The 15655-nt window shown below is 41.9% G+C and overlaps 1 protein-coding gene across 1 annotated transcript in view; it reads right to left on the reverse strand.

The window, feature by feature from the left end:
• Nucleotides 1-15655, reverse strand: part of UTP15 (UTP15 small subunit processome component) — a 234365-nt gene that overhangs the window by 210491 nt on the left and 8219 nt on the right. Inside the window, exons 2-4 of the mRNA XM_078675269.1 lie at nucleotides 2945-3148; nucleotides 1470-1562; nucleotides 1210-1394 (exon numbers count right to left, since the gene is read on the reverse strand). Coding sequence (XP_078531395.1) covers nucleotides 1210-1394; nucleotides 1470-1562; nucleotides 2945-3034 — 368 coding nt within the window. The 5' untranslated portion in view covers nucleotides 3035-3148. The remainder of the gene's footprint in view (nucleotides 1-1209; nucleotides 1395-1469; nucleotides 1563-2944; nucleotides 3149-15655) is intronic.

The following is a 15655-nucleotide window of genomic DNA, read 5'->3' on the forward strand; positions in this document are numbered from 1 at the left end:
CTCCCAATCTTTCTCCGTTGTTTGCCCTTCAGAACAGGACTGAGGAAGCGACCTAGAACCTAAGGGTTATATTGACAGAAGGCACCAATCTGCCTCCAGGTCGTCCAGGATAAGAAAGGGCATGGCACTGTCGGGAGGCTCTGCGTCGGGACAGCCATTGGGTAAGGCAGCAGTGGTGAGACTTGCGTCGACCCGGATCCATGGGGGCTGGGCCATCGGCGCCGGACCCACTGGAATCCCCTCTGAGCCTCCGGGGCCCAAAGGCACCCCAGTAGGGTCAGGCCGCTCAAACATGAGCCACTTGGCATCATAAGATTCCTTAAGCTGGGCGGAGGTTGCTGCTCCAGCTCCCGGGAAGGCTGGGAAGCATGGAGCTGACCCAGGCGCAAGTTCTAAAGAACGAGGCCTAGAGTGCCAAGACTTCTTCATCCCATCGGACGACGGATGGGGAGAGGTCGTAGCACGTTTTAACTTCTTCTGTTCCATTTGCTTCTCACCTGACCGAGTCGATGACTTTGAGTGGGTGGACTAAGACTTGTGACTCCAGGAGCGTTGCCCGGACCTTCCTTTCAACCGGGATCGTGAATGAGACCTCTGGGGAGAACGAATCAGTGCCGAGCGCTGGGCTGCAATCACCTTTAGGGACTGCTTCCTTACAGCTTTCAGAGCCATAGTCTGGCACTCGGGGCATGACTTCGAGTCGTGGTCGCACTCCAGGCACCAGAAACAAACCAGGTGTGGGTCCATCACCAACATGGTGGGGTGACAGGCGCCGCACGGCTTGAAACCATTAGTCTTCTTTAACATAAGAAAAAACCTACACACCAAAAAAGGGGGTCAACAAAACATCGAAAAAAGCCTTCATGGATCTTGGCTGGCTGTGGCGGAAAGAGAAGAACTGATGTCAGCACGCGAGGTGGTCCTATATAAGTTACGCGGATGTCACGACGATGTCAAGTGGAGTCGACTGATGCCACCTACCGACGCGCGCGGTGTTTGCTCAAAGAAAAATCTTCCAGATCCAGTCTGAGACCTGGGAAATTCAAAGGTAAGGAATATGCGGCTAGAGATCTCTATCAGATATAATGGACAATTAATGCAATAGTGAATGGCTAACAAAAACAGATCAACTTCAGGCACAGCACATCTGTAATTGAAAAACAAGAATAAAGTAACAAGGAAAGGCTCAACAGCCCAAGACTTTCTTACTTTGTATGCCCGTCAAATTGTCTTAGTGCTGCTTTTCCATTCATGTCAAAGAGCCGAACCACTCCATCTTCGCTACCAGCCACAAGCAGCTGGCCATCACACCTGTATGTGCCACAATATGCAGTGTCTTTAAAGCGGGAGAATGTTTTGATCGGCTCCTGAGAATATCGGCCATAGATATGAACCTGCACCAAGAAAAGCAGTGTTAGATTATTGTATAGAAGAAACCCAATCGAAATAACATCACCTTTTCAACTTACTCTGGTTGAAGCGGTCACAGCATAGTTGTATGGAGCAACTGGTGAAAAATCTACTTTGGTCACTGCGCCAAATTCTTTTATTTGAACAGGAGTCTAAAAAAGTAAACAATGGCAGAGTTAACAAAAACATAGTATATACAACCCTATTGTAGCCCCAACCATATTTTGGTCTTTTATTCCTGCCAGGAGAACCATCGCATTAAAATATTTAGGGTATCCTACACACTGGAGCATGCCTCATACTGGGCTGGAAGAAATATGGTCACATCACCTCCATCCGCATGGACCTACATTGGCTACATTTCCCAGTATGCACCATCTTCAAAGCCAGCTGCATCATTTACAAAACCATCATGACCAGCACCCCGCCTATCTTGCTGACAAGCTCACCATCTCTGGTAGCTGTTGTCATACTTACAGTCAGACCACCAACAGACTGAAGACTAGGAAGCGTAAGAAAGAAAAACAAGGCAGCAGGCATCTTCTATCTTTGCACCTAGGGTTTATATGGAAAGTGGTTGCCTTGCAATCCCAGATATCCAGCATGGGTGTTTTCTTGAAACAATGCATTCTTCCAATGACATAGCAGGATGGGGGGGGAGACACAATGAAAACTAAGGAACATGTGGTCAGAAATTAAAGGTTCAATATGGGCCACCGTTAAAGTTAAAATGCTTAAACTGTGCCACACAGGGAACACTTTAGTTTCAGACCAAGTTATGGACAGTGCATGTAAGTTAGATTCACATTTGACGATAACCATGTTTCTATAGAACTGAGACCTGCTTTGCAGTTATCTGCATTTACAAGAGTGCATATGTATAAGAATGGTGGTAAAAAATTTTATGTCATGAATTCAATACAGTCACTGCTGACTACATTTATCCCTCATGTGGTATGTTCATAACATTCTGGTTTCTATGGCTTCCTCTCTCATTTCAGAAGATGTTGTTCACTGCCATGCAGGTTGAGAGTGTACAATAGTCAAGTAAGGTTTCCCTTCTGTAGGACAGTGGTATTACCATACTATTACTACGACGAGGCAAGGTCAGCAATGAGGGTCTTCGGGCAAATACATCCAATGTCTCTAAGTATGAATCATTCTCCGAGTATTCAAAGTGTAGAGAACATAGTAATAGTTATGTAGATTTCCTTATGCACACATGACACCACTTTGATCTGATCTTTGTGTCTAATTCACATATTATAACGAACAACGCACTGTGCTGAAACTCTGGAGCACTTCTTCATCTTAAGATGACAGTGTCCCTGGTAACACAAATCCCTGATCTAAGTATTGCTTTTCAAAGGGAATCTCGAATCTGTCACATCACAGAGGTAAGAAAAGAAAGAGACTGGAGACGCACAAGTGATGTGCACCCATTAAAAATATGAAAGAGTCTGCAGCAGACAAAAACAAAACATACATTGTTCGAATGGAGCCATTGAATAACAATAAACTTTTGGATCCTCACCTTGTAATTCTTCCAATACAGTGAATCTTGTGTCACTTTTTCACCAAGTTTGGGAAGAGACTGTATTACTACTGGCTTGTAAGTCGCCATTTTGCAAAAAACAAATAATGAATTTGTCCAACTAGGCAAAGTGTAGTTCTTTAATGAAAAGTACTGGTTTTGAAATAAGAGCTTGATGAACAGATTTTACGAAAACGTAGGTCACTAAAAAGAAAACAACACATTAGTACACACAGAAAAAGAGTGAACATGCCACTTAAAGCATAACATATATAAATAACATTAAGGTGATGGTCAAGTGGAATAGTGAAAATGTGTTAAAGCTAGTGCTTCTAGATATGCAAACATGAGAAACGGGACTATTTCAATAAATAAATAATGGTGTACTTTATACCTGGATATAAAAGATATTGCTTTGCTTTTACTAGAAAAGACTAAACTCGTGCATGTGCACACTCAAGTATTGTGTTCTATTGTATCAACATAGTTCTAACCATAACAAATTGCATTAAGGTCTGAGCTGGTCTGTTTCTTGCTTAACAACTACTTACGTAAATAAATATATGAACCAACACAGCTGCATTACAATTTTGGGAAATCATCTGACACTGTTCAAGACAGAGACAAATAAGGGGAAGGCTACTTTGGTACCCTCCTTCGTGTGACTGGAGCATTCCAAAGCAAGCACAGTCTAAGCAAATGGCTGTGGCTTTTGTACAGTGAAATACATGTACCAAACTTGTGAAAAAAAGTGTGAAACAAGACTATTTGCAATAGACAACAAAATAAAAGTTCAAGCTATAGTCATGAACTGAAAAACAATCAGTATTTGGGGATGGCACACATTAGTTTTGATCCCTTAAACTTCTAACATGTTTAATGTTTTTAGCAAAAAAGCTCACCATGTCCCCAATCATTCTTCGACAATAAACTCTGTGCACATGAGTGGACATATTTACATCTTTTTTCCTTCGCACACAAACTAAAATCAATCATTTTTTTTAATCAAACCATCAGCTACGCAGAGGAACACTTAAGAAAAAGACATGATTTAATATTTTCATGTTTTTTAGTATCAAAGAGGAGGAGTATTGGGCTATTGCTACTTTTAAAGAGTAGAAGGTCCAGTCACGACGTGCCCAAAGGATACGTCTTCACAAAGATTGCCATGCTGTTCCTAGAGGAGGAGGAGGGAATGGTACAGTCTGTGATGCGGATGATTAAGGCAGGGTGACGGCAGGGTAACCCTGGGAATCCATTTTGTTGGATTTAATGCCCTCACACACCCTTTCAGGTGTCATGCTTCATCATTTGGGCCTGCTCCTGGTTGGGTCGGCGGTGCAATACCCAACAGGCAACACCTCATAGAGGGGCTCTTTGGCGGAGATCTTTTTCCAACAGCCGTATGTTGACCGGACTATAACAAATTCTAGATGATAGCTGGAAACATTATTTTCCATCACTCTCCTCTAGAAAATCGTTTTTAACTAAAGCAGTGGCCCTTCTGAATAAATAATTCCCGGTACCACTAGCTTTATTTTAACTCACTACCCCACGTCTACCCTCTATTTCTGGCCCCATACCCGCACTTCATCCATACGGCTGTTGGAAAAAGATCTCCGCCAAAGAGCCCCTCTATGAGGTGTTGACCGTTGGGTATTGCACCGCCGACCCAACGAGGAGCAGGCCCAAATGATGAAGCATGACACCTGAAAGGGTGTGGGAGGGCATTAAATCCAACAAAATGGATTCCCAGGGTTACCCTGCCGTCACCCTGCCTTAATCATCCGCATCACAGACTGTACCATTTCCTTCTTAATATTTTCATGACCTACATTTTAGATATCTTGTGTACATATCTTACTGTTGGTCTTGTAGATAAGTGCCTGCCAATAGACCTGCTTCAGGTGGAAGACTCCCTAGTTTTTAAGCCAAAAATGGCTTATTTTGGCCGTCGCCCGCTTAAAATTGCCTCTCCTTCAATAGAAGGCAATGGGAGAAATACATTCTCCCAAATTATTATTTTTTTATAAATCTCCCACTTTTTTTTCTAAAATGTTGCCATGTAAGCTACATATCATTCTAAATCCAACTTCGTTACTGAATTCAGTAGTATCTTGTATGTTTCTGCCACCATCTGCAAGTGTTATTTGTCTTTTTGTTGATACTGCTAAGCAGAAGAGAAACCAGCACACTAGACCCAGTGGGTTTCTGGCTTTATTTAGCATAAGTGTGTATCATGACAGTCTGTGACTGGATGAATGAGTGACAGAGTTGAGTGCACAAGAGAAGAGTGAAGGAATTATGTTATCAGAGTGGAATAATATAGGAGGTATTTGCAGTGTACTCACAGCAAAACATTTTAAATAAATGATTAGAGTCCTATGAGGAGATGCTTAAAATGTCGAGAAATTTTCTGGCAGAAACGGATTCTATTCCGTCTAAAAAGAGCAACATATGGGCACCATTAGCATTGGCCGTGTAATAATATTTGAGGAGATCACCTTTTTGGAGTGGAAAGTTATGCTTACTTAGGTTTTTTCTCTCTAAAACTGTCCAGTAGCACATTATTTAGTTTTGAGAGGGAGGCAAAATGCTAGATCAAAGCTATAGATAGGAAAGGCAGGAGATGTGGTATATTCATATTGATACTGCGCGAGAACTCCAACATATGCAAATATTCAGTTCAGTATAAATTGGCTCAATTACAACAGTAGCAAAGGCATAGGAAACAATTTAGTATTTCACATATGTGGATAGTGATTTTCGGAAAGTATTGTTCTTATAGAAAATTAAAAAAGGAAATAACTAGGTTAAGGACGAAACGAGAGGGAACCTTAAGGGCCATTTCAGGTTGCCCTCACACACCCTTAGGGATGTTATGATTCAACATCGGATGTTTGCTCCTTGTGGGGCAGACGCTGCAATGCACCCCGGGTCCCCCGAAGAGTGACTTTGGCAGAGATCTTTAGTTGTTGTTATGCCGTCTGATGAAAGATTCGAGAAGGAGGGTGTTGTAAAAGTAGGGGGTGATGATGTGTGAGAAAGTAGTGAGATTTGAAACTATCTAAGGGATACTGAATGGCCATTTTAAGGCTCGGATTACCCTGATAGGATTTAAAATAAACAAAAAGGGTAGTGGCTACTCAAGGGATATAATGTACCCAAGTAGCTGTTCTAAGTGTTGTAATGGGTCAACATGTTTCGCGCACTATGGTCTGCACTAGATCCACAACGCTTCTTCAAGACCAGACTAACAGGTGGTGAACCTACCCCACACCTATACCATGTGTTCTAATGCGGCAATTACCTACTTTATGTAAAATGTCATACAACCCTTGCTCGATCCAGGCCATGGAGGAGGGTAGGTCGCTTGCAGTCGATACATACGAGCCATTTAGCAGCTGTGTGCCAACCTATGCTCTGACCTATGGAGCGTAGCAGTTGTGTACAAAGGGTTGGATTACTTTTTTAGGTCGAGCTAGCATTGCAGCGCATGCACTGCTGCTTTGCGAGGCATATTGTATTAGGGTATGTTTTAGAAGTGGAGTGGAAGCCCCGCCCATCTTTTTATTGGCTGTCGTCATCGTCCATGGTAAATGCTGGCTTCCGATTGATAATGAGGCTTCTTAGTCCCTCCTTGTTACCGCCCCGTCTCCTTTTGTGGCCGCCCATCAGGATTGGATCTTTTACTTGCGGTGTGACACGGTCTCCTTCATTTTAGTCTGTAAGCACTTTTTTTCTATTAGGGGCTTTGGAAAAGGCGGCGTGTGTTTATTTTTTTTTTATGCACTTCGACCACTGGTCTAGGATTCCAATTATTACACAGATATGTACAGTGTTAGAAAATCAATAGAGGTCACTTCTGCTCATCCAATCATTGGCCCCTTTCACAGTGAACCAATTTGTCACCTCCTTGGCAGGAAGGACCACAGTTGTCCTGTGCAGATCCATTGATTGCTCGGAGACCCACAGAAGGCAGAGTGTGGGTCCTTCCCTGTCCAGAGGGTGGTAGGGCTGGTATTGTGGCTGTTAAACTGACCCCTCCCTGCCGGACAGGGCATCAGACTCGCTGCTGAGATCTGTGAGACAGATAACTTTTACATTGTCCGGGAGAGGGGGGGGGGTGGCCTGTCAGAGCTCCGAGGAGCCTCCGTCACTGTCCTGGATACAGGGGTGACGGCAGCAAGCTGCTTCCTGTGTGCAAACAGCCACTTACTGGGAGCAGGAGTGAGGGCACGGAGACCAGGCAGCGAGCGGGAGAAAAGAGAGGCCTGGGGCTCGCGGACCAGGAGTGAGGCTGCTGGCAAGACACGGTGAGTGCTGCGGAGCCCGAGACAGACATTAGACACAGCAGGGACCGCTGCAGGAGCAAAGTGAGGCTCCAAAAATAGCTGCTCCATGTACGGCAGCCAGTACACTGTGCACCCACGGACAGTGCGTGTGTACAGCACTGTGGTGCTGTGTCTAACTGTGCAAGTCAACCTTAACTTACCAAGGGTGAAGCAGGTGCAGTGGCACCACGATCCAGAGGCCTAAGGGCCCGCTCACCCCCGATAGTTGTATTTTATAACTCGAACAGCATTTCCTTCCTTTGGCAAGGAATCATGACACTATCCATGCTACTGACACTAGCGCTGTTTCACGTTAATCTGCCTTTTTCATTTGCCTATAGTTGTGATCCCTCTGGTGGATTTGTGACACTTGTCGCCCCCCTGGGGGCTCGTTATTTTATTCCCTTGTAGGCTGGGGTGTTTTCTGACCCGTAGAAGTTTGTGTTTCTTTTAGGATAGCCTGGCGCTTTTGGAAATGTCGATATATCTTTTTTTTAATCTAGATTTTTTACAAAGATTGTTCTTAGTTTTTCCACCTCAAACCTCCTGTATTATGGTAACACACACCAGTGATGATAATTAACTATTATGTGTCACAAGAGCAAAATGGGAAGTTGTATAAGGGAAACTGGTTAAGTTTATTATATACTCTTTGGCACTCACATAGGGTGGGTTAACGTAAGTGTGATCCAGTACTGTGTCAAACTTCGAGAGCTGCGCCCACCCCGAATACTAAGCCAGAGCCTCTAATAACAGTTCTTCCCAGACTGCATTCAAATGTGGTGCTTGACATTTTAAAAGTAGGATTGAGGTACTGTGAAACTTGGAGCGTTTAAAAGCAAACTCCTCCAGTTGTCAGGATACCAACTGACCTTTATGGGGTAAAATCAGGGCTTTTGAAATTATGCAGCAGGGGAGGGTCAAATCATGCATCATGGTTGAGCAAATTATGTGCCAAGTAAAGGCAAATTTTGCTGCACTTATGTGGCAGTGTTACTTCATTATTTTGTAACTTTTTAACTTAACACTGTCTAGGCATTGATTGCGCCTCATTAGTACCAGTTTAACACCCACATACAGTAATAAGCTACAGAAAGGCAATGAGTCAACCTTTGCAAGAGGCCCTCCACTGCCCTGCAACACGTGTTGCTGCGTTTTTGGTAACTTTTGAACCATTTGCGCTAGAAACCATTTTTGGGGTTAAAATTAACCCTGGGCAAAGCACTACGCTCGCGAAGTTTGCGCAACTTCGCGAACTGCAAGTAGCACAATGCAAACATGGGTAGCGTAGTGCAGCGGTCATTATTTGCTTGCTCGCGGTCCTCAACGTCAAGTTGGAGACTGCGAGCAAGCAAAATGACATCCTCGCAGGCTTTTTCCTTGTTCACGATCAGCAACTACGCCCACCCCTAGTTCAAATCTGCAGATTATGAGGCAGATGATGGATTAGGCAGCAAATCTACACTTATGCATAAAAAGCCACAGCCACACAATCACTTATTTCTAGTGGCTCTGGTTCAAATGCTCACTGTAGCGCTCTTTCATGAGCGCACTGAGGGCCAAGAGCATCAAGTTTGTGGCGTTTTCTCCATCCTTGGGGTCAGGGTTCAGGTCCTAAAAAAAGAAGTATGGGAACTCACTAAGTTAGGCAGAATGGGTGTGACATCAATGTGCGTGACATCACAGGAAGTGACATTATCTCGTGTGACAACACAAAGTGACATCACGACATGTGACTTCGCATGTGCCATCACAAGAAGTGACCTCGCAACTCATGACCTCAGAAGAAGTGACAACCGATCTTAAGATCTCACATATGTTTAGCAGTTCTGTTATGAATACATTTGAGCGCAATACAATATTTAACAAATGAGATTTGTTGTGTCAAAATATTGACTAAAACGTTTTTTTTAACCCTGCCACAATGAAATTGGCAACAAGGAGAAATGTGGCAGTAAATATGTTCTGGAGAAGGAGAAGGAGAAGGAGAAGATAACAACTCTGGAGGATGACGTATTTGTTGGAAATCTCTGTTTTCCTGGTTCCAGCTTTGAATCATAGTAGCAAAGAGGGTTCATCTGTCTCCTGAAAAGCATGTTTTGTAACCTGCAAATGACAGATTTTTATTTTATGTGACTGGGCAAGTGGATTACTACTTTTAAGAAAGAGATCCTTTTGTTACTTTCAGTTCATAAAATGCAATCCTTCTCATATCTTAAAATTAGGTATGGAGGACAGGTGGCTCTTACACCTTGTAAACCTCACTGTCTCATGTAACACGTCCTTTATATTGCTGTTCACACATTTGACTTATTGACAATATATAATCTGTATGTGTGATGTAAAGCGCTCAGACACCCTGCATTGTGATGAGTAGGGCTAAAGTGCACTAAAACAAATAAAACAACAAAGTGGCATTTAAATACTGGGACAGAGCGACACACCTGCCATTTTTACAGTGTATACATATCTCTTATGTACCAGGACTGAACAAAGTAAAAGGCATTTTTAGGTTGAGCCTAGCACCAGTGCGCATGCTCCGCGAGGCATGCAGTAGTCTAGTATGCTGTGGAAGCCTCGCCTTCTCTCTGCCCATATTTTTGATTGGCTGGTGTCATTGTCCTTGGTAAATGCTGGTTTCCGATTGATAATGAGGCTGGTTAGTCCCTCCTTGTTACCGCCCTGTCGCCATTTGTTACCTCCCATGAGGACTGGATCTTTTACTTGTGGCGTTACACGGTCTCCTTCATAAATCGGATAGCACCATTTTTTTTTTTTGCAGTGCAGTCCACTTTCACGTTAGCGACTGTGCTCGTTAATTTTATTAATTTGCTGTGGGGGCCTAAAGGGAGCGTTTCTACTCACTAATCTAACAAGCATTTGCAATGCAATAGGTCTCGCATTAACGCAAGTTTGAGCTACTGACATTACAAATAACAATACCTTTTATTTTTGTTTTCGTTTTTAAAACATAAATCAAAGGCAGTGTCATTTACAAAGCCAATAGCTTAAACTCGAGTAAATGAGAGACCTATTGCATTGCAAATGCTTGTTTTTTTAATCCCATCAGTGGAATCTGAGCATTAAACTGGCCATTCCATATCCCTTAGTTTTAAATCTCGCTACTAACTCACACATCACCCCACACTTTAATGACACATTAAAAGTTACTTAAAGTTACCTATAAGGCAACTTATCAAGGAATTATACAAAAGGCTGAGAAAATGAGACCCCTTTTCTTTTACCATTTACAGACAGGCCCATTTACTGACCTTCCCAAGGGTTCGGGCAGATGTCACTGGAGATTAGTGTGAAGCAAGGGGGTGGGATCATGCATAACTGCTGCCCACTGATATTTCTACCAAAATGGACAATAAGGATGCATAGGCAGACTTGTTTTGACAGAATGATGTTCAAGACCAAAGAAAATACTATCAGGGAAAATGGTCTCTCTATTGCTACACCTCTGGAACAAGTAGAGGGTCACAGATTACAGACTCAAAAATACTCCTACATCCTTGGGAAAAGAAAGACCACCATGAAGGACACAATTCCAATTTCAAACAAAGGAAGATATTTTGCTATAATTCATTGCAAACCAACCGAGTTCAGGCAATTGACAGTCATCATTTACAGACTCACAAACCACCATGTACAGAATAACACGTATAGCAATATGTGAAGTATTAAGCCAAATACCCGAGGAATACAAACTACCACCAAGAGATTGACTTTGATAGAATGATCAGAAAATCAGAGTTTTAATACTGAACTACTGCTAAAAAGCAATCTAAGGATGGATGGATGGAATATGGTTACCCATTTGGAGGAGGTAACACTCCCTTCCAAGAAGTACTAAATGCTGCAGGCCTGACGGAACAGACATCACTTATTTAGTGCTTTCACTTATTTTATTTGTGCGTTAGCCACCATGACGCGTTTCAGGCTTCACCGAGCCCTTGATCACATGACGTCCAATGTGGTTTCTCTCATTTTTCAAGTGACATGGTGCTGTAAGTGCCATAAACATTTTGATGGCGAAGTCGGAAGTGGTTGGTTGGAATGAATGAAAATATATATATATATATATATATATATTTTTTTTTTTTTTTTTTTTTTTTTTTTTTTTTGTCTCATCCATAGGAAGTCTTCTAGAAGCAACCTCAAGATTTATTGACAATTACCTATCACCCTTTGTCAAGGACCTCCCATCTTTTGTCAGAGACACTCAGGACTTCCTTAGGATTATTGAGAATATACAATGGGAGGATGACATGCTTCTCATTACTCTGGATGTAGCGAATCTGTATACATGCATCGACCATCAAGATGGACTTCAAGCTATTGAATGGTTCCTAAAAAAGAAAAGCATGCATTTCCATCAACACAATCGCATGCTGCTAAGGATGACTGAATTTTGTCTTTTTAATAACATCTTTCTTTTTTCAGGCACAATGTATCGCCAAATCAGGGGGACCGCCATGGGTACGTGCTTCGCCCCCAGCTACGCGAATCTATTCGTGGGCTGGTGGGAGAGGCACGTGGCCTGGGGGGGGACCAACGAACATTGGTTGGACAATATTATGATTTGGACCAGATACATTGACGATCTGTTTGTGGTCTGGCGGGGGGACAGGCCCTCGGCTGAGAGGTTTGTGTCAACGTTAGGCGAGAACAGTCTCAATTTGAGGTTCACCAGTGAAATCAGCAATAAAACAGTCCACTACCTGGACCTGGAGGTGTTTGCGGAGGGAGGCAGAATTCAGACCAAACTCTACCGCAAGCCGACGGCGGGTAACGCCGTCCTGCATGCCGCAAGTCACCACCCCAGATCCATGGTAAAGAATATCCCATATGGCGAGTTTTTGCGTCTGAAGAGGAATTGCTCTGAACATAGCGATTTCCTTTCAGCACAAAAAGCAGCGACCGCCAGATTTATGGAACGAGGGTACTCACAGAAATCACTACTAGAAGCCTCGGAAAAAGTGGATCTGATAAATAGGAAAGATCTACTGGTGAACAAAAACCTGAAAGAAGCAGAAAGGACGAAACCCATAACTAGAATGATAACGACCTATAACATGAGATCTAACGAGGTGGTCCAGATTTTTAACAACAACTGGCACATTCTAAAAACAGACATTGTTCTGAAAGACAGAATATCACCTAGACCAACGATCACATATAGGCGTTGTCAATCTTTGGGCGACCATCTAACCGGGAGCCATTACAGGGACCCCCCCAAACCAGTGAGATCCAAACCAATTCAGGGTTTCTACCCGTGCATGCATTGCAAGGCGTGCAAACACAGCCACAAAAAAACTAAATTTGAGGGTAGACCCAATGATCCCCGACCAATAAGAACCATCAAGAAATTTCTGAACTGTAATTCAGAATTCGTGGTGTATTGTCTTGTTTGCCCGTGCTCAAAGAGATATGTTGGAAGTACGATCAATCCAGCGAAAAAACGTATCCTAGAGCACATGCGTGCCATCACGAATAAAGACAAAAATTACCCGGTGGCACGCCACTTCGAAACCCACCACAACAGTAACAGAGATCTTCTTTCCTTCTATCTAATAGACCAGTTGGAAAAACAAGAAAGAGGTGGTGACAAGATCAGAAGTTTAAGGGCAATGGAGTCGAGATACATCATCGACCTCCAGACCATGAAACCGGTCGGTTTAAATAATGACGAAGAGCTTTGGGTACATCTGGAATAACCACACAGTGGGAGTAACCTGTTTAAAAGCATAGGGTCACACCTGTAATAAAATCTGGACACCTATCTTCTGCCGAAACTCTCCCGTTTGTTCTGTCATGCAGAACTAAGCAAGATATTAATAGAATAATTCAGGGAGGAGCATGCCCATACAGGGCTATATCTCTTAAAAGCAACCAGAAAACGCCAATGGAGGCCTATATAAACTGTGACTTGCCTGTAATTGATAAAACAACAGAGACAAAAACGTTAACATTGAGGTGCATGTTTATAGCTTATTGATGGGTACTCGCGATATGGAAATGTTATAAATATATGATTAATGTTTTAAACATCTACATGAATTTTTCACATCATATGGCACGATGGAAACTAATTCTTTATTGTTTCTTTTTTTAAATGCGACTTTTCCAAAATTTGCGAGTATACTATACATGTATAAACACATGAAATGCATGCACTGAGCTATAGAGGATTTCCTCTTTTTGTACGCAAGTCACGTATTCAACGTTTTATTTATTTCTTTGCGAGTTTCTTTTTATTTGTCTTTTGAGCACGAGCACTTTGTTTATCACCATTTACTCTCCATGTTTAATTGTGAAGAACAGTAGTTTTGCACATTACAAGATGTCTGCCATTTTCAGTATGAACTGTCGGCTTAGTCCTCTCTTGATGTTAATGGAGAGGAGGAGATATAATGGTGTGGTAACTTTAATATGTTGACACTGAGGAAGCCGTTTCTCGGCGAAACGCGTTTGTCTTTTCCTGGGGCAGGGGGTCTGCTATTAAAATTCTTGACAACACCTATAGCTTGGAGTGCCGTCTGCTTTCTACAATTATCAGTGAGCGTGTGTGTATATATATATATATATATATATATATATATATATATATATATATATATATATATATATATATATATATATATATATATATATTCTTAGAATTTTACTGGCACTGAGCTTTGAAGCACCAAATCCTGCTATGCTCCGAGAATTGAGGCAAAAGCAATCTGGAGGCCTCAATGATTCTTGTCAAAATTTTTATCAAGTATGCAGCAATTGATCGGCTGGCGTTACTGGACGAGATTAAAAAGATCAATGAGAAATTGGAAGTAGCAAGCCAGAATATTCAGCATAAAGATCTAATTGAGAAGACTAGAAAAGACATTAGTGAACGCTTAAGAAAACATGAGGAGAGGATTAAAATTCGCAAAGTGCACAAATTTGCTAGGGATTTAAAAGATTATGAACTGGGACAGATATACATTCTCCTGAAATTCGATCATGCAAAGAAATTAAAAATCAATGACAGAATGACTAATACAGGGACAATGGAAAATAGACTGCAAACAGTGCATAGCTCTGAAACAGAAGGGGATACCACTTCTTTGTCCAGTGCCTCTGGTTCTGAAATTAGCTGTAATGAGGGTTCTGGTAGTAATTTGGTTCTGAATCTAAGCGAGGAAATAGATTTTTTAGTCAAGGACAGGTTAAAAACACTCCGACCAAGAACGAAGAATGTCCAACGAGAAAAAAAGGAGCAATGCCAAGCGGAGCGCAAGAAGAAAAAGACAAAAAGCAGCAGCCAAAGAAAAAGCAGTGGTTCAAAAAAAAAAAGACAATAGATTTAACAATTACCAATTTATCGACAACCACGTTAACAACAGCTGAAGAACAACTTCTTGCACTTGGTCTTAATTTCTGTCCAGAAAGTTCATTTGATTACGCCAGCACTAGGGCGGATGTCTTCTGTTTCATAAGGAAGTTGAAATTAAAGAAGTTTTTCACTATTAAATCAGGAGGAACCTCGGACAGCCTACACAACAAGGGACAGTCAAGTAATCCATCATTTCAGGAAGTTCAGTCATCTGATGCCAAAACTTTATTAACAATGTATGATTTGGCAACATCGGTGTCAGAACAAGGAAATATATTAAACCTAAGAACATCTTCACTCCCAACATGCCAAAAGACGCTATTGACATCTTCCACGAGTGCATTACTGAGGACTTGAAAAAGCTAAATCATGCTGTGCAGAAACAATATATTCATAGAAAGAAAAAATTACAATCTGACCCAATATACCAAGTCGATGAAGAAACTATCGGAAAATCAGGAGGTAATAATTAATAAATCTGACAAAGGGGGCAATATTGTCTTATGGCCAAGAGTGGACTATGTGAAAGAAGCCATGAGACAATTGAGTTATGCACATTGTTACAAAAAATCAAATGGGATGGAATATAAAAAAGCCAAGGAGGAAATAAAAAAATTGTTGTATGAGTGTAAAAGAAATGGTTTAATTTCTACAACAGAATTTAAGGTTCTGTATGTGGAACATCCAGTTATTCCAATCCTTTATTTAATACCAAAGGTGCATAAAATTGTCTCACCAACTCCAGGCAGACCCATAATATCCGCGATTAACAGTATGGCGGAACATATCTCCCGATATATAGATTTTTACCTCCAAGACCACGTAAAAAATCTTCCCAGTTATGTAAGAGATACGGGAGATTTTTTGAATAAACTTGGTAGCATCAAATGAGAGAGTGACTGGTGTCTAATTACATTAGACATCGAGTCGCTCTATACAAGTATCAAACATGAAGCGGGCCTGCAGGCAGTCAACTACTTTCTTGGTACAAAATTG

Source organism: Lissotriton helveticus, chromosome 2_1 (genome assembly GCF_964261635.1).
Source record: "Lissotriton helveticus chromosome 2_1, aLisHel1.1, whole genome shotgun sequence".
Taxonomy (NCBI): domain Eukaryota; kingdom Metazoa; phylum Chordata; class Amphibia; order Caudata; family Salamandridae; genus Lissotriton; species Lissotriton helveticus.